This window comes from Myotis nattereri (assembly GCF_964212035.1).
Source record: "Myotis nattereri genome assembly, chromosome: 2".
NCBI classification, from domain to species: domain Eukaryota; kingdom Metazoa; phylum Chordata; class Mammalia; order Chiroptera; family Vespertilionidae; genus Myotis; species Myotis nattereri.
This window is the reverse complement of record NC_138076.1, coordinates 210,554,930-210,574,271: the sequence shown is the minus strand read 5'-3', so window position 1 is coordinate 210,574,271 and position 19,342 is coordinate 210,554,930. Positions and strand designations below refer to the sequence as shown.

At 39.4% G+C, this 19,342-nt stretch overlaps 1 protein-coding gene across 1 annotated transcript in view; it reads right to left on the bottom strand.

Annotated features, from left to right (window-relative positions):
- The window catches only part of TNRC6B (trinucleotide repeat containing adaptor 6B), a 218,141-nt gene that overhangs the window by 152,633 nt on the left and 46,166 nt on the right, over nucleotides 1–19,342 (bottom strand). Inside the window, exons 3-5 of the mRNA XM_081083202.1 lie at nucleotides 15,218–15,291; nucleotides 8,741–8,831; nucleotides 2,988–3,055 (exon numbers count right to left, since the gene is read on the bottom strand). Coding sequence (XP_080939328.1) covers nucleotides 2,988–3,055; nucleotides 8,741–8,831; nucleotides 15,218–15,291 — 233 coding nt within the window. The remainder of the gene's footprint in view (nucleotides 1–2,987; nucleotides 3,056–8,740; nucleotides 8,832–15,217; nucleotides 15,292–19,342) is intronic.

Genomic DNA, 19,342 nt, shown 5'->3' with positions numbered 1-19,342 from the left:
GCACTTTGATCTCCCTATAGGACTCCTATGAAAGCTCTGAACAGATTCCCCCTTAAAAAGGGGCGGGGGAGGCATTCCATGGGAGTAGAAATATAGGAACTGATACAATTAATTTTATCAACAATTCTTAAAATATGGATACTGTCTATAAAACACATTATTAAATAAGATTTTTGTTTGAAATAGATTGCAAAAGGTGTCAAATTTAAAAAGCACATTTCAGAAGAATTATGTCAGAAAAAATCTAGTTGTTTTAAAATATACAGAAAATAGGAAGATTAGTAGGGGAAACAGCATAAAAGAAGAATCTCACTTTTATTTCTAAATCCACGTTTACTGTTTAAATGTTTTATGACAATCATGTATTACTTTTATAATTAAAAAAATAAAAGAATGGCCCTAGCCAGTTTGGCTCAGTGAATAGATCTTTAGCCCTTAGCTGAAGAGTCCCAGTTCAATTCTGGTCAAGGGCACATACCTCTGTTGCAGGCTCCTCCCCAGCCCAACCCTTGGTCAGGACGTAAGCAAGAGGCAACCAATCAATGTGTTTCTCTCACATCGATGTTTCTATCTGTCTTTCCCTCTCTCTTCCACTTTCTCTGAAAATCAATGGAAAAATATCCTTGGGTGAGGAATACAAAATAATAAAAGAATGAATGGGAATTTGCATTAAGTTATTCAGTAATGTGTCACTTTCAGGACCTACAACGTAGATCCTATGATTCAATCATCCTTTGCTGACTACAGTTCTGAGATACCAAAGAAAAAAAATTATTTCTGTTGCCTAAAACAAGAACACAGCACCTCTGTTCCCTACTTCCACAGAAGAGGTGAGTAGGTCTATGGGAAAAACACCTCGTGAGAAGATTTAGTTCTGCTTTCTCATTTCGATGTATGACTGCAGACCAAGCCCAGAAAAACAAAACAGGATTCGTCTGTGAAAAGGCAGTATAAGACTTGTTAATACAAAACAAGGGAGAATGGTAAGACTACAACACATGACGTTTTGGGTCCACTGTGGCTGTTTGAAACGCTCTCCAAAAGAAGTGCAGTTTGTATAACATAAAACTTGTGGGAGAATCTGCCTCAGCTATGTTTCCTGAATACCTAAAGAAGCCGATTCAGGAGAGGGGTTACTGCAGTAGGTTTTTAAAGATAAAGACTGGTTTGTTTGAGAAATGGATACCCTCCAGAGAATAGAACTTTCATCTGTGTTTTAAAAATAGGCTTAATGCCATTTTCATTGTTTCCCCCAACTCCCTCTTATCCATGAGACTTTGATCTTGACAACTGCATTTTGCTAACTATAGTATTTTTCAGGAACATAGCTCCCAAGGTGGACAAAGGATTTGTGTTTAAGAGATACTATAAAACACTTTAAAGTCAGAAAGATCCGGGTTCAAATCCTAACTTCAATTTCAAGCTACATTACCATGAGCAAGTTAGCTACCTTGATCTCTGAATTCAATGGAGACACTGTAATGAGCAAAGTATTCTGTGCACAGAAAACCCCGGTCAAACGAGAGCTATGCTTTTTATAAAGACCTCTGACAAGAGTAGAGTGTAGGGTTTGGGAAGGGGGCAGAGGGGCAGAAAGAAATACCTGAAGTGTTCCTGTAATTTCACTGGGACTATATGTTTGGTATTCTAATTTGTTAAAGATAGATTCCAACAGCCCATGCAGAATATAAGTGCATTTGACAGAATACAGCTAAGTTAGGATTTATACCGTAAGCTATTTTTAAAACTGCGTGCTTAGCAAATTAAGCCAGCTGTGAAAATATCCTGGTTTCCATTCACAACAAATATGAGATGAACATTCTCCTTTAATGAACCTGGCCATGTGGCAGCATAGCTATTCTGCATAATTCATTCCTAAGGGCTGCAAGACATAATTTTCCTAAGACAGACCAAAACTAAAAACTATTTTCTAGAAACTAAAAAAGTCGAAGGAATGCAATTTCTCTACAGATTTTCAGTAAATTCCATGAATCACTGAACCATTCAAGTTAGGAGACTACTGTCTGAATAAATAATAGTAGTGATATCAGTCCTATTAACTATCTTTTTAAAAAATATATTTTTATTTATTTCAGAGAGGAAAGGAGAGGGAGAGAGAGAGAGAAACATCAATGATGAGAGAGCATCACTGATCGGCTGCCTCCTGCATGCCCCTAACTGGGGATCAAGCCTGCAACCCAGGCATGTGCCCCTGACCAGAATCAAACCTGAGACCCTTCAGTCCACAGGTCGATGCTCTATTCACTGAGCCAAATCGGCAGGGCTTAACTATCTTTTTCTTTAACAGGACATATGAAACACCAGTATGCTCTGAAACACAAATTTTCAAGGTCTGTGACAGAGGGCAAAAAAAACCACTCATTACCACCAAAAGCTACCCAGAGGACTCCCAATTTCAGATTTAAAACTTAATCACTTTTAAATCAGGAAGGAAGAGATCCTGAATTATTCAGAATTATTTGGCTAAGTTACATTATTTATAAATCCTATTCCTAGGGAAACAATTTGTGATTTAAACAAAGATCAGAAGTATAAATAACTCAATGGAAAAGAATTTCAGGAAGTACTATTCAAATAAATTCACACTTGGAATGCAAGAAAACAGCCTATTAATTTCATCACTTCATAAAGGCACTGCTAAGAAAAGGATATACAATTTTGTGCTTTCTTTGGAAATCAACCCGACTGAATTAGTTCCATTTGGAACATCCTCTTAAAGCCTTTGCTAAATAAAGTGTAACATAAATTCCGATTACTCAAGTATGAAAAACTGCAAAGCCAACTTTCTTGTCCCTCCAGTTAGTGTGTCTATAAATAGAAGCAATGCATTAACAGCAGCCAAAGCAACTGGTGAGTTCCACAATGTGCCCAACATATACATGCCTGCAAACATGCTCTCAGCATGTTTAACCAAAGTGCTTTTGAAGATCTGTAATAAGACCCTTTTTAAATAAAGTGTGACTCACTGTTTGCTTTCTTCACCAGGAGGTGGAGTCTTGCCATGCCCTTCCATTACAAAATCCTCCTGTTCCACCTGCAAAGGCAAGCACCACAGGTCAGCAGCAGCCAGTCACTATGGTGTAACTCACTCCGAAGTGCCAGAGCTGCCCTTGCAGACCACATCGGACCAGACAGCTTTGTTGAGCCTGATGTCAGTGCACACATCTGAAGTCCCCATCTCCTTCAGGGCAAATGCCTGCATCTCTCTGAGTGCCCCAGGGGCCCGCTTCTTGAAACCCACTCTATGGATGAGCTTGAGCGTTGATGGTGTATTCTCCCTCATTGTCACTACTGCGCTGATGATAGAATGGCCCTTCTTCTCACCACCCTTCTTATGCTGGACCCCAGTTGGAAAGCCAGCTTTCGACTTTTATTCTTCTCTAAGAACTTCTTATTGGGCACCTTACGGGGCTTTGTCAAGGAGAGGGAGGCTGCTCCTACCCTAAGTTTACTTAGTGATCTAAAACTTCTGGAAAAAGAGTTAAAATGTTGCAAGAGAACCTTATGAGAAGCTAGAGGTGATCTTGATCTGAGTTCTGGTTATAAGAATGCACACATTCATGAAAAAACATCACTGAACTATGCATTTTATGCACTGAATTGTATGAATGCCAGACTTTAGTTAGAAAATAAGTGACAAATTGTTTAAATGTATTAAATTACTTGAAACCTAAATCATTTCCTCAAAGACAAAAATGACTTTTCAAATTATACTGTATTATAAAATTTTCTTGATCCCTCATCTTTAACAATCCTCTCCAATTAAAGAGCTCTAAATTGTGAACCTTAGCCTCTGCTTATTAGTTTAAACAAACAAACTAAAGGCTTATCTATACTTAATTTCTAATTAGCATAATAATGATGAGAAGAAATAATTTTAAAAGCCTACAGCTTCAATAACCTCCCTATACTGGCTTCCAAATTTTTAACTCCAGCCTTCTTTTGCATACAAGTCTTCTCCACTTGGATGGTTTAACAGGGCCATAACAAAACACCATCTTGCCTCAAATTTCCTCTTCTTTTTATATCCCTTTTCTCTGTGAATAGTGCCAGCATTCACTAAGATCCCCAACAGGAAACGTATAATCATACAAGATTCTCCAAGCTTCCTTAACCCCACACATCCTATTAATCACCAAGTACCATGGCTTCTATCTCCTAAATAGCTCTCAACTCCATCACCCCTTCTAATCCCTTTTCACTGCCATAGTTAAAGCCAGCTTCTCTAAATCTCACTGGTCTTTGTGCTTCTGAGTCCCATCTCATTTCAATCCATCTTCTAAACCACTTTCATGAAGTGGACTTGGTAAATTGCAAATCTGATTACATCACTCTCCTTGAAATTATTCAATGGCACTCTATCACCTATCCTGAGGGATAGTTCAATTCATTTGCCTAAGTGATCTTTTTTTATCTGCCCTGCTTCATTCACCCATGAAGCACACACAAACTCCTCACCCTCTCTGCCTTTACATATAATGTTCCATCTTGCTTGGAAGCCCTGGTCTTCCACAACATGTATACTTTAAATTCCCACTCATTCCTTAAAGTGCCAATTTAAATTTTTCCCAGAAGGCACTATCTCCTTCACCAGGATTCATACCTTTTCTTCATCTCCATCATCTCATAAGGCAATAAACAGTTCAAAAAGATCACTGCTCCTTAATGCCACTTCCTGTTTTCCTCAAGTCCATGCCCAGTCTCTCTGCATCCTAACTTATTCTTTCTACAAATTTCTTGAACATTTCTGGACTTAATTTGATTACCTCCACCATTCCTCCCCATTGACCACATCTTCAGAAGTTTCAGTATATTTATTCATAAAACTTACACCATATCCTCACCTTTCTTCCACTATTATTAATTCACCAACATATTACATGCTAGGTGCTGTGCTGAGATAATAGTGAAGAAGACAGTTTTTGCCATTAAAAAAAAACCTTACAGATAAGTGGTAAAGACAAACAAAACCAGTCACTTACAATACAGTGTGAGAAAGCAATGAAACAACAGGAAGCACACTTAACTCTCTAAAGAAATCTGATCCTCTCTGTCTTAGGTGACCATCTCTTTCCTGCTTCAGTTGGGAATGGGCAGGACCCAAGGCTGAGCCTCACCATCAGTCTGTACTGCTGCACACCCAGGTCTATGAACTCGGAAATCCGTCTCAGACCACAAGCGTCTCTTCCACTCCCTCCCTCCGTGTGAACCTGCAAGGAGTCCTCATAGTAACATCTAGTCCAGCCGTGGGCAAACTACGGCCCGCGGGCTGGATCCGGCCCGTTTGAAATGAATAAAACTAAAAAAAAAAAAGACCGTACCCTTTTATGTAATGATGTTTACTTTGAATTTATATTAGTTCACACAAACACTCCATCCATGCTTTTGTTCCGCCCCCCCCCCCCCTCCAGTTTAAGAACCCATTGTGGCCCTCGAGTCAAAAAGTTTGCCCGCCCCTGCTCTAGTCTATAGTTCTTTTTCCTCAGATTCCTTTCAGAGCCTTACTTGATAGACACAGTATAATCAAAGTTCTTTTTTTGTGCATTTTTTTTGTTTTCCCTGGAACTAACAATTACTATTTCCTCTTTTTTTACTTTCTTTCCATATTTCTGACTTAGTATTTATTATGTATTTTTCACCAATTCATCCTCAAACTTTCCAACAGAGGTGTAAGTCACCTTTATCTCAGTTCAAACACTTCAAATAATCTATCAATTTCATTCCAGGCCTGGAGACCATCCTCAGGGGTTTTCCCTTATTCCCATCTGGATTGTTTGCTAATTAGCTGACACCTTGCCAGGGATATCTCTTCCCCTTCACCTCTGGAATTCCCTGCTCTCTTTCCTATATTGGAGCAGCTGTTTCCCAGATCCTTTGTCCTTCTTTTATGGTTACTCCCTCATTGAGGTGGAATGAATATTATTTAGTCTAATTGATTCTAAACTGATAAACTACTACAATAATTTAAAAATCAAGAAAGCCAGTCTTTTCCTTTTTTTCTCAGAAAGAAGGTGGAAACTAAGTTTACGACACAATAAAACATTCTATGTTGGTCTAATTACATGCTCACCAAGTTCCAATTACAACTTAGCTTTTCAGGGAGAGAATGTATTAACCAGAAGATCCACGAGTCCAGTCTTTCTTAACATTATAGTTCATTATAAATTAATAAATTAGGAACTTCAGAAATCCTGAGGTCTGTGTATCTTGAGTGTCCTGAGTGTCCGTGGCTCTGTGTGTCTGGGGGACATTCCTAGAGTATGTGTGTATCCCAGATTCTGACTAACCCTGAATGAGATTCAGGATCTAGATGAATCTGATGAAAGTCTATTGGCTTCTGCTTTTTAAAAAATTAATTAATTTATTATTTATCTTCCTTCTGGTGAGATGGGAATAAAACAAACAAGAGGACAGGATGATATCTATTCCCCTCCCCAACCTATGGACTGTAGAGAAGGGAGATTCAGAAAGAAGCTGAAAGAGCTGTTTTCATGAGAGACCCTAACTTGGGGCTCAAACAGTACTTCTGCGAAGCCCAGCCCACAAAGTACAACAGAGCAGAGAAGGGGGTGGCCTCTCCAAACTCAGTGAAACCCTGCATGAGGCCAATGGGCAGCCAGGACTGGTCTGATGGGAATTCACAGATACGGTGGAATCTCGTTTCTTGAACTTAATTCACTCCGGAAGGTTGTTTGAAACCGAATCACTTTTCCCCATTAAACTGAATTAATCCATTCCAGACCTCCAAGTGATTCCCTGTTTTAACCTTTCTTTTATATAGTACATGTTTAATGTATATTTAATCTATAAATGAACACTGAAAACAAAAAAAAACAACAAGGACATGAAATATAAATGAAAATTTAACAAAAAGGGAAGGAAATGTACAGTAAAAAATGGAAATTTAATAATTATAAGCAGCAACAAAAGCAAAAAACCATGAAAATATTCACAGCACAATATACTGTGATTTTAACACTGATAAATTGACTCATACTTGCACATTCTCTCCTTTGTTTGTCGTCTGAGACATGTGACTGATCATACAGGTATCAGCATGAAAGGGTTGTCAGGTTGAGAAGTGAATTGTTTGAGATGGGAGACATTCAAGAATCAAGGTTTGACTGTATTTTTTTCCTGTCTTTAAGAAAATAATAATTTACTGATGTGCCCCAACCAGTTTAGCTCAGTGGATAGAGCGTCAGCCTGGGACTGAAGGATCCCGGGTTTGATTCCGGTCAAGGGCATGTACCTTGGTTGCAGGCTCGTTCGTTCGCATGCAGAAGGCAACCAATCGATGTGTCTTTCTCACATTGATGTTTCTCCCTGTCTCTCCCACTCCCTTCTACTCTCTCTAAAATTCAATGGAAAATTATCCTTGAGTAAGGATTAACAAAAAAACAATAATTTACTGATGTGAAATTCACATAACATAAAATTAACCATTATAAGTTGAACAATTCAGTGGCATTTGGTATATTCACAATGTTGTACAACTACCATCTCTATCAAGTTCCAAAACATTTCCATCACCCCAACTAGAAACCCTGTACCTAGTAAGTACTTATTTCTCATTTTCTCATCTCCCCAAAACAACCCAACTAACATCAGGCTGTGTTTTATCTCAATGTATTTATCTATTCTGCATATTTCATATAAATGGAATCACACAAAATGACCTTTTGTGCCTGGCATCATCCACACATGATGTTTTGACCATTCCCAGTGACATTTCGACACCTCTCCACTTTTACTCCGGTGAAGGAATAAGCCTTTCCACAGAGACTACCAGCAGCAGGGGAGGCAAAAAAAGGAATCCCCTTAGGAGGGCCCAGGGCAGCTGATAATGCTATCAGTGCTGGGCACTGGCCTGGACACAGTGTGAGACACCCTTGGAACTTCCAGGAGGGACTAGAGACAGCACTGAAAGAAGGAGGGAGGTGAAGTGAGGGTGCTACTGAGGGTCCCATATGACCAAACAGAGAAAGAGCCAAGCAGATTCAGGACACAGAGGCAGATCATACAGTTACACATAAATACGCAGATAACTATCTATATACAGGGTTTGACAGTGATAACAGTCACTTAAGCTTTAGCTTGAAAAACCAAACCAATGGCATGACAGAGACAGTGATGAGGGTTGGACAGAATATGAATTTGGAATCTATATCCGTGGAGTCTCAGTGTCTTTCAAATGACTTTCAAAATAATTTATTTTGGCAATAAATAAATAAATAAATTTAATAAAACAAGCTACTACTTAAAATTTTATAATAAAAAATGTTTAAAAAGTAATCAGTGATGCCTCTGTGCAACAGGAGTAAGAGACAGGCTTTTACTTTTTACTGTACACACTTCTGATTTGTTTTAATTTTTCAAATAAGTATATATATATAACTTGCATAACAAAACATTAAAAGGCAAAGTGAAATTTGTTTTAATTTTTCAAATAAGTATATATAACTTGTATAACAAAATATTAAAAAAGGAAATTATTCTACAAATTAATCATTAAGTTCTCCAGGAGTTCAGTAAAATCCTTTAAATTTCTCATGTAGCATAACAAAAATGGATATTGAGGGGGAAAAATCTCAATCTAAGGTTGTCTACCTTAAATCAATCTAATTTCTAAATTCAACTAAAACATCCACTCCACTCATCCACTGCCTCTGCTCTTCATTTCTACTCATATTGTTTGCACCTTTAGTAATTCACTGACCTTGGAACCGCTTTCTTCCGATACTTCTCCCTCATTGGTTTGCATGGGAACAGGCTCTGTGCAAAACTCTGCAGAAACACACAAATACTGCCTAAAAGAGATAGGAAGAGGAAAACACACAAGGAATTCAGTTCAGACATTTGTTTCTTCAAAGATCAGACTGAAATTCTGTTACTGATACTGTGGACTGTGAAGTACAACCTTAACGTGTGTGTGTGTGTGTGCGTGTGCGTGTGTGTGTGTACATCTGTATGTCTATACACATATATCTGAAGCAGAGAGGGAATTTTCCTCACCTTGAGGGAGGATGGCTAGCAAAAGTTTAAGACATTGGAGTATTGAACAGTACTAGATAATTTTCTTTTTATTTGACTTTTGGAAGAAGTGATAGTGAAAATCTTCAGAAACTCATACAGTACAAATGCTGATCTGTCAGAAAGGATGTCTACCAAAGTAAAGCACTGAACCAACTGTTATGCGGTAGCCAGTTGTACTGCCTGGATATTAAGCTAGACTATTAAAATTGGCTGGGTTTCTTGGGTTTATAACTTACATTCAACACTTGTGATATTTTTATGACTGAAATTAAGGTGTACTCTGATTGATCCTACTTGTTTTAGTTTAAGAAATTTGCTTAATAAACTAAATGTCAGTTAATTTATTTTTATAAGAGAACAGGCTATTCATAGGGCATGACAATAAAAAGTAATTTTCTTCCAAGAATAAAATGAGTCAAGTGAAAGTTTATTAAAATTTCATAAATTAAAATATACCAAAATAACTATAATTTTATGCAACATTCAAATTAGTTCATTAAATAAGTAAGTACTGAGTAATCATTACTCAAAACTGACACAAAAATCTCTATTATACATGCAGGTACAAATATTTTTAAATGTTTCAAATGCTTTAAAAGGCTCATAGCGATAAAATATAAAAGCTAAAAAGATGCTTAATGGTGTACTTTTTGTGTGTGCAGAGAAATCTCTTTATGGGTGTAGCAGCTTGGGGGGCTGGCGATCTGGCTCTGGTGCAGGCTTCTCACTAACCAGCCACAAGACCTGAGGCCAAAAAGACAGTCTGCCCGGCTGGCATGGCTCCGTGTTTGAGCGAAGACCTATGAACCAGGAGGTCACGATTCCCAGTCAGGACACATGCTTGGGTCGGGAACTTGATCCCCAGTGGGGGGTGTGCAAGAGGCAGCCAATTAATGATTCTCGCTCATCATTGATATTTCTATCTCTCTCTCCCTCTCCCTCCCTTCTCTGAAATAAAATAAAAAATAAAAAGACAGTTCTGGGAATCTTGTTTCCTCATCAGCTGGGTGGGAAAAGGGAATCAAAATATCGACTATGCTCACCTAATGAGGATTTTGGGGAACTAATGCGTATTTATCTGATGTAAAACGTAAAACTGGTACAGTGGAAGCTCTCTCAGTCACCTCCTATTCATTCCTTCCAGATGAACTGACATTGCCCATTCCCTCTGTAAAACATGACTGATGCTCACAGCAAGTGAAACAGGCTTTCTTTAGTTGGTTTCGACCCTCACCTGTTTATGACACTTGTGCAAAAAACATAATTGCTCTTTCTATGAAAATTAAATGGATAGCACTGGAAAAATTCAATTAACATATCTAGAAAGATTTGGTATGCAAATTACTTCACAAATGTCTTTAAGTTCGAATGCTACTTTACTGAAATAGAGATTGTGTTTCCCAGATGAGGCATTATAGGCAGAGCTGACCAAGAAAGGGACCTGACTCCCTCAGTGCCATTTCCATCTGAATGTGCTGGGAAAAGGAATGCTGCTTCCCTCTCCCAAGGTTCACTCCTGGCTCCTCTCCACCTCCACACACACTACCCCAGAGGAGGCACAGGATCTCATCTGAAAGGTGAGTTCAGAGGGAGAAACAAGATATGTGATCTCTCTCTTCCTTTTGGAAGCCAGCGTCCCCAGGGAGCACGCATTCTCCTCTGCTCCTGTCCCTATCAATGCAGGCCCCTCACAATTACCTGCGAATAGGCAAGTCTGAAGAATTCTGAGGTTCAGTGTTAAGAAGTTCACTTGCCTGCAGATTTAAGCTGAATTCTCCAATTTAGCTTTATTCAGAATAGAGATGATATTTTGGTCTCCCAAAAGCCTTTCTCTGATCTTATTTCTCAGCTGGTACAGAACTCAGCCAAGGGAAAATGAGAGTGCTGTTTATTGGGTATCTCAAACCCTAACACCTACCGCATAAGATTAGTCTTGATAAACAGACATGAAGTAAAATTTGGGGAGTAATATACATGTGGAATTTCTGAGGCTTCTGTTGGGGCCATGACTTAGGGCCTTGGTCTTTTTACTGAGGGGGGGGGGGGCAAAGTGTTGTGACCCTGAAGAGGTTTTACATTAGGACACATGAGCTTTTACAGTTGTACACTAGCTTTTAATTACTGAGGCCAAATTAGAAGTTTATAAACCATAGGCCACACTGTATCCTGACTTTAGTGGTGACTGTAGTTATGGCAACTCTGTCTTCAGGTAGTGGCAGTTTCTATAGAGACAGGCTGTGTGTAGCGGTACATAAAGCCTTAGCGAAGGCTTGGGGGCTTTGCCGGCCTCAGCAAAGAAACAAGCCACTCTCTGCCATGGCAGTAGTACTGAAAGCTCACCTAAATGTCAGATGCACAAGTGGTCTCAGCATACACTGGCTACTCTGGCCTAGCAAGCAAATGCCAGCTGTGCTGGCCTCAGCAAAGGGAATAGGGCATTAGCAGGCCTGGTAGCTTCAAAGCACAGAAGGCTGACCTTGAATTATGCAGACACAGCTTTTCCTAAGTAGACATGACTGAGATAAAGATTATTAGACTTTTGGAAAAAACACTTTCTTCATACAGGCCTTTTATATATTAGTGAGTAGAACAATTATTTGATGCATATAAGCTGCAAGGCAACTAAATTTAAAATAGCACATGGGTTACAAAACCAGTGAACTTCTAGGTTTAAATTGTTTGTGCTAGACTTACATGGGCAATTCAAAGGGGAAATTCAAAGAGGTTTCTCACAATACTTCACAGAAGGAGGGAAGGGAAGAAGAGAGGGAGGGAGGAAGAACAGAGTCAGACAGGGAGGGAGGGAACTAATAGAGGAAAATTGGTAACTGGGGCGCCATCTACATTTTGCAAGGAGGAGGTGATATTTCAAATAGTAATCTTTAAAAGAGAAAACATGTGCATTGGTTGTTTTTTCCCCCAGATATGATAAAGACAGTTCCACATTTAACCTCTTGCTGGCAGATTGTTCCTCCAAATGGTGGCAGTGTCCAAGTCATATATTTTGGACGCTGGCATGGACTAATGGTACTTGGTGAGGCTCAAACCAAGAGAACCTCACCCATTCTCCCCTCCCTCAGATACCAATGTGTCTCTGCTACAATCTTTGGCAAGACTGAGTATTGCATTCAGGGAACGTAACTTTATCTGCTCTTGGGCTGGAGGTAGGCTTACTTTTTTAATTTGCTGGTGGTAGGGACAGTGCTGAAATGATTTTGTTTAGCCTTGGAGTTCACATAATTTGTATACCATTCTGATCCATTTTAGACTCTTCTGGGGACAGAATCTATTGATGGTCCCAGGAGAACAGTGATTGGAAGTGGGGTGGTGTCCTCATGAAAGTGAGAGAAGGATGGTCCTGAGACCATCCCTGACCTAAAGGGGACAGCACACCCCAGCTGACGGACATTCACTGTGCAAGAGACAAAAGCTGGTGAGTGTTAGAGGAGAAAAACTTCGTCCTCACTCTTGATGCTCCCTCCACATAGGGCAGTATCAGTTTGTTTGCTATTCCCAGTCTTATCATATCCTTGACTCCTGCTGTGAGCCTAGAGGGGGAAACCGAGCTTGCAGAGTCCCCCGCTTCTCTCCCCTTTCCCTTGGGGGTACCTACTGTGCTCTGCTCCTTTCTTCCTTCTAGGAGGTGGTCTATCCCAGACTAGTGCTGCTGGGTGAGAAAACCCAAGTTCTGGAGTTCAAAGATGAGCCAGTTCTCCCATGTCAACTTAAAATAAAAGTGAAATTTTGTTCTCTGCCTGTCTTACTCCTTTGTCGTCTATTTCCATTGTTTCAGAATGTAGACAGGAAATAGAATATTAGTTAGTGGGTTCCTTTCAATTCTAACTTGGTGGCTGAATGTGGTTGGTACCTGTGTGGACGGTGCTGAACCTTCACTCAGGCAAACCATCTTTCCATTCTCTCCATACATTTCCATCCTTCTATTCAATCATTTTGTATTTCTAAAAATCCTTCCTGATTAACACCATATAATCTGCCTACTTACTATATTTCATACCGATACCTATCTTTTTAATTTGTCCTTTATTTAATTTGCTCGCTCTCATTCTCTTGTTTTGAAATACCCTTAATATTTTTAATGTGTTTCTTGAAAAAGTCTTGATGACATTCTTATTTGAAGGCATAGCTTATAGTTGTGTCTAAGGTTCTAGGTCAGTTTTACTGTCCTTTTGACAAAATGGAAGGAGAATCAGGCAATGCAGAAGTATATGGTTAAGCTAGGGGTTCCACGTGGGAAGTGACATAGGGTCCAGTGTATCGGTGCTAACAGAGTGATGAAAAAGCCATGACAAAGTCCACTTATGTGAACATTAACTGGAGGGGTGAACAAGTGGTGGTAAAGCTGTCAAAAATGACGTGCCAACACAAGCACTTCATTTCTGCTTCAGCACATCATTTCACCTCAGAGCTGTCATCAATTTGCCATACACAGTAAGTGACAGATAGTTGTGACCTGGCACAGTGCTTCAGCACACACAGGACAGGACTCAACAAATGGTAATGACCAAATATGAGTAATGTCATACAGCATCTGTGCTAGGCCTCCTCTAAAAGCTGGCAGATACGCTAATATTTTCAAAGTCCTCCAGGATCCAGCCCTCACCTGTCTCTCCAGCGTCACTAACCAGGCCTTTTTGTTCCTTTTGTTCCAACCATACTGAGCTACTTATAGCTTCACAAATATGTCAGATTGTTTCAGGTGTCCACGGCTTTATTCATATTACTCCCTATGCCCTTTCTTCCCCTGATACTCCTCACGAAGACACAGCTTTTAGAAAGGATTTCCTGGTCCATCTCTAGGTAGAGCTGATGATTTCTTCTTCAGTGTCCCCAGTGGATCTTATTTGAACCCTGTTATAGGATCTGCAACTTTATTGGATTTATTTGCTTGCATAAATGACTTTCCTATTAGACTGTTAACCTTTTAGTACCAGACACTATATCTCATTAAACTCTATAGTCACAGTTTATTTAAAACTGTATACCTGTATTTAATGGGAATTCAATAAATTTCCATGTAGGAATGACTGGATTAATCAACTAAAGTCCTTTTCACTTAAACTGCAATAGATGGCAATTCAATAAATATTTACTGGGTCCCAACCACATGCCAGATGGTGCTAGGCTAATGTGGTGTAGTACAATAAGCACTGGTTTTGAACAGGCAAAATCATTATTCTTTGACACGTACTAGCTGTGTAATCTTGAGCAAGTTACTTAGCTTTTTAATCTTCATTATTTTTACCCATAAAACTGGTCAGGAGGTAGTGTTATAAGGATTAAATAATATATTCATACCACTGAACAAGGTGTCTAGGAGCAGCCAACAGGCACTAAAAAAACAGTTCCTTTTCAAGAAGTTTCAAAGGGTTTATAGACTAGTAAAGGAGACATAATACAAATAAACAACTCTAATGTAAAATAATGAATGCTCTGTTACTGCAATAATGACAGGTGCTCCTAGAACACGGATGAAAAAGAAAACCTGCCAAGAGAGTCCAGAGGGGACAGTAGAAAAGATACAAGAAGGAAGAGAGAAGTTGCATTCTCCCCTCTTCCAAACTCTTAAGCAAAGAGCAAAGTATCAACCAAGGCACAAAGTTGTGAAAAAGAACTATCTGGGAAAAAGAAAAAGGCTTATAGGTAGGGGTTCAGTAAGAAAGAAGCCAGAAATGTTGATTGCAACTAAGTTTTGAAAGGGGTTTGTAGGGTGACATCTGTAGCAACTGGGAGCCATGAGAGCTGTTTAAGCAAAGGACCGACATGAATGAATCTATCATTTAGAAAGCTGACTTGGGCAGTAATGTGGACTACAGACTGCAGCAGGGACAGAGTAGGGGCAGAGAAGCTAGGAATACACTTGCATAAAACTGTAGAATTGCTAAATCCTAGTGACAAATTCCAGCTTTATTAAACGACGAGGCACCAAATATCAGCAGCAACCTAATTACAAATGCTTTTTAAGGGGCTCTACCAATGAGAAATGCAAAGGGCTGGTGTGATGAACACTTTAAATACCCTTCTGTAAGAACTCTGGAAACAAGTAATGATGCCAAAATGTACTTTTCTTCTTATTAAGATGAAGACTCTCCCATTCAATGCTACTAGTAATACTGGGTAAAAAGAAATTTTAAAAACTTACCTTTGACAGTATCCTGGGGCAACACACGCCCGTGAAGATGAATCTAGACTACATTCAGTGCAAAAACCAAAACCCTGAAAAGAGAGAAAAAATCACAATAAGCCACACACTCATAGCAAGATGCCATGGCAAGTGGCGGAACAAAGTTCAGAATTCAGGCAGCCTAGTATCAATCCAGGCTTCTCCATCTACCACAGTGGTTTCCCAATGTGGGGCACGTGCCCCATAGGGGGACAATTTGATTTTTAAGGGGGACAATTCGAGAATGAGTTATTAACAGTGAATTTTTTGCATTTCTTATGGTCCTGGGGCCTCATATACAGTATGTAAATATATACTGTGACATATTTAAGCATTTCAGTTCTCTATTATGTTTTAAAATGTTATTCGCTATTTTTTCATATCACTTCATATTATTTTTTAAACAATTTCTTTCTTTTTTTTTTTTTTTTTTACAAAATGAGGCCACGTTTATTGCCGAGAACGGGAGCGGGGCCGCCTTGGGGTTAAGGCCACGGCCAGTCCCTGTGCTGCCGGAACCGGAACCGGGGCTCGGGAGGCTGGGTTCCCCGCCCCAGGCTCTGCAGAAAGTCTAAACAATTTCTTAGTGATTTCTTTCTCAGTACTTCAATTGTTCTTTTGTTCTTTTATTTTTCTCTTTCATGGATGCCATGCTTAGACCAAGTTAATGGCCTTTGAGGCTTCCTCCATGTTAATAAGAGTTCGTGCTTTTTTTTTTTTTAATATATTTTATTGATCTTTTACAGAGAGGAAGGGAGAGGGATAGAGAGCCAGAAACATCAATGAGAGAGAAACATCAATCAGCTGCCTCCTGCACACTCCCTACTGGGGATGTGCCCGCAACCAAGGTACATGTCCTTGACTGGAATCGAACCTGGGACCCTTCAGTCCGCAGGCTGACGCTCTATCCACTGAGCCAAACCGGTTAGGGCGAGTTCGCTTTTTGAATAATAAGAATTAAATGTTACAGGGGGGGGCATCAGGATTTAAGAGATGCTTAGGTGGGGCATGGCAAAAAAGAGGTTTGGAACCACTGATCTACCAGCTCATAGCCTAACCTCTGAAACCTCAGCTTCCTCATTCAACACTGGAAACAGTAACAGCATCTTTCTCAGAGGGTTCTTTGGAAGTTCAAATAAAATATGTGTAAAACACTTAGTACAGGGCAGCAGCAACCACATGCTCAATAAAGGCAAGTGGTTATTAAGAATATGAACTGAAATATGAAATACTTGCTGAAGAAACATTAAAACCTATATTATACTTTTATTATTTATTTTACCCTTACGTCCTACCAGAAAAATAGCAAATTACCTTTTCAACTTCTCCATTTCATGTGAGGATGTCTCAAAATCACTTAGGATTTAATACTGCATCCCAAATTGCCCTCTTCATTCCCTACCCAGACCGCATTCTCCATATCTCCACTGTCTCAAACAAGACACCATCCTCCCTCCACCCAGCTGCTGGTCAGAACCTCAGATTCATCTTGGATTTCCCACTCTACCCCAGTCCTCTCATAGCCACCAGCAAGTCCTGTCATTTCTGCTTTCACAATATGTACCTCTGATCTACCCACAATTCTTCATTTTCATTGCCATCATCATTTCTCACTTGTGAAGGCCTCCTAGCTGGCCTCCCGGAGCCTATTCTTGCTCCTCCCCAATCCATTCCCAAAAAATGGCTGGAATGGCCTCTTAAAAATCAAATCAGATCATAGCAAGATGCTAACAAATGCTGTGAAATGTTTTTTCATTTCAAGATGAAATGTCTCTTAATATATATGAAATACATATTTACATACCTGCGCATATACAAATACATCAAAATATATGAAATGAAAAAAAAAACCCCAAACAAAACAAAACAAAAAAAATATGTGAAATGACAGACATTTATTAGTAGACATTTACAGACCTCAAGCCAGTCACTTCATTTTACAACGGCAAAAACGAACATCAGAAGGATATTCTGCTCAAGGTTGGACCTCTGTGTGTGTGTATAGGTGGGCAAAACAATGCCAGACAAGACTGGCAGAAATATATCTGCGATGAGCATCCACACTGTGCCAGACAGCTTGTCACTGTTTGGAAGTCGGCCCCTTAGTTTCACAATCAATGTTTCTGTCCAAGAAAGTGAATTCCATTCCCCATGGCTACAGACTGTAAATTACAGCTTTAGTCCCACATTATGTCACAATGTTTGAGGTGGTACTTCAGTGTAACTGGAAAACATCTGCTGCCCCTTATCTGCCATCACCTTATGTTACCTTGTTTAAGTGTTTGAATAAACAAATCTTAGATGGAACTGTGCTGTGTAATGAGTATTAGTAATACTTTAATTACTAGTATTATCCCTATCTTCCTACTATACACACCACTGTCCCAGCGATCTCTAAAAAGCAAATTTGATCTCTAAATATATCACTGCTAAAATTCACTCAAGAGCTACCCATTACTTTTGGGGTAAAATTCAAGATCTCTCTTAACTGCATCATCACTTCACATTCTATTCACATGGACTGCTATTGGTTTCATGCCCACATGATTTCCTTGCCCTGATGTCTCTGAGGACCTTTTGCCTAATTCCCTTCAACTGCTCTCTTGAGATCTGCCTCGGGTGTTGTTTTGAAGTTTTCTATACCCTTCCTGGCTCCACTAAGTGTTCCTCCTCTGAGGTATACCATATAATATTGGTAATATCCATGGGTCTATTTCCTTTACTCAAGACAACAAGATCTATGTCTTACACATCTTTGAATTTGGCATCAGGTAGCAGTTTAATAAACATAAACTGAACTAAATCCTGACATGATCCCTATACCCCAGTCCTTCAACATAGATGCTTCCCCATTAAATAAAAGGCACTGGGGAAAATGGAAGCAGCCAGCTGCAACTTCCGAGATGGGTTTGGCCCTCACGGAGAATGTGAGCTATGCAGTTATGTGCGACCCTCCAGTACCTCAGAGACAGACTAGATTCTTTAATTTATTGTCAACTATAAACCATCAAGATGACAATGACTAATTTTCAGTTCTCTATTCTGATTAGTTTCTGCCCAGGACTGCTTCTCTAGACTTATCAGTAGTCTAAACTCCGTACCAACTTCATAAAGTAGCTCATAATTACATATCTTGTTAACAGACAAGCTTAGGACACAGTGGCCAGCTCAGTCCTTTGCCTGCTTGGCAGCTGGTCCCAGACACTGACATTCAGTGAGAGTAAAGGAGTTAAAGCAGTGGAGAGGCAGGCAAGGGAAACTGGGCAGTGTTCCAAGTACTCTGGAAACCAGCTTCATTACTCTCCACAGGGCTGTGAACCTGTGTATCAGATGGACTCATACTCAATATAAACATAAAATTTAATTCTAAAATCAACATTTGAAATGATCCAGTTGAAGTTATCTAAAGCACTATTTTCCTTCTAAGGTATGAGTAATAGCAAATTCCTTCAAAATATCAGTTTGAAATGTTCAGGACTATATACTGTAATCCTACTATCTGACCATGTACAGCCGCAGCAGTAAACTATGTGAACCACTCCAGTTCTCGCTCTTCTCTTGCAGAATAACCAGGTTGGCCTTGGAATTTACACAGGGGTTGGGAAGGCTCAGTGGATCTTGGACTAAATCAACCCCCGGGACCAACTAAACTGCAAGGAGATTTCAAGAGTTCCTCCACAGCCAAGCACATAACTAAACTCACAGAATGTAATTAAAACTGCATCTTTCCTAGGGAATATGGCAAGTTTAAAAATACATATTCAAAAAACTATATTTATTAATATCGCTTCTGATATGGTAGGATTTAATTTTCAAACTTGATTACTTAGCATAATTCTTTTAAATTTAATTTTGATTCTCATATCAAAAAACTCAAACAACATAGATAAGGCTATCTCCTCTCCCCCAACCTCAGCGTTCCCAAGACTCACCACTATTTATCTGTTTGACATCTAGCATAATACTTGGGGTTGCAGACTGTTAAGAATATGCTATAAACTTTTAACTGAGTCACTAATAACACTGCAAACCCAGACTGCCTATGTCATTGGCAACTGGCCTACCTTCAAGCATGACGTCAGGAAAAGATGTCTTAAGTGAAGC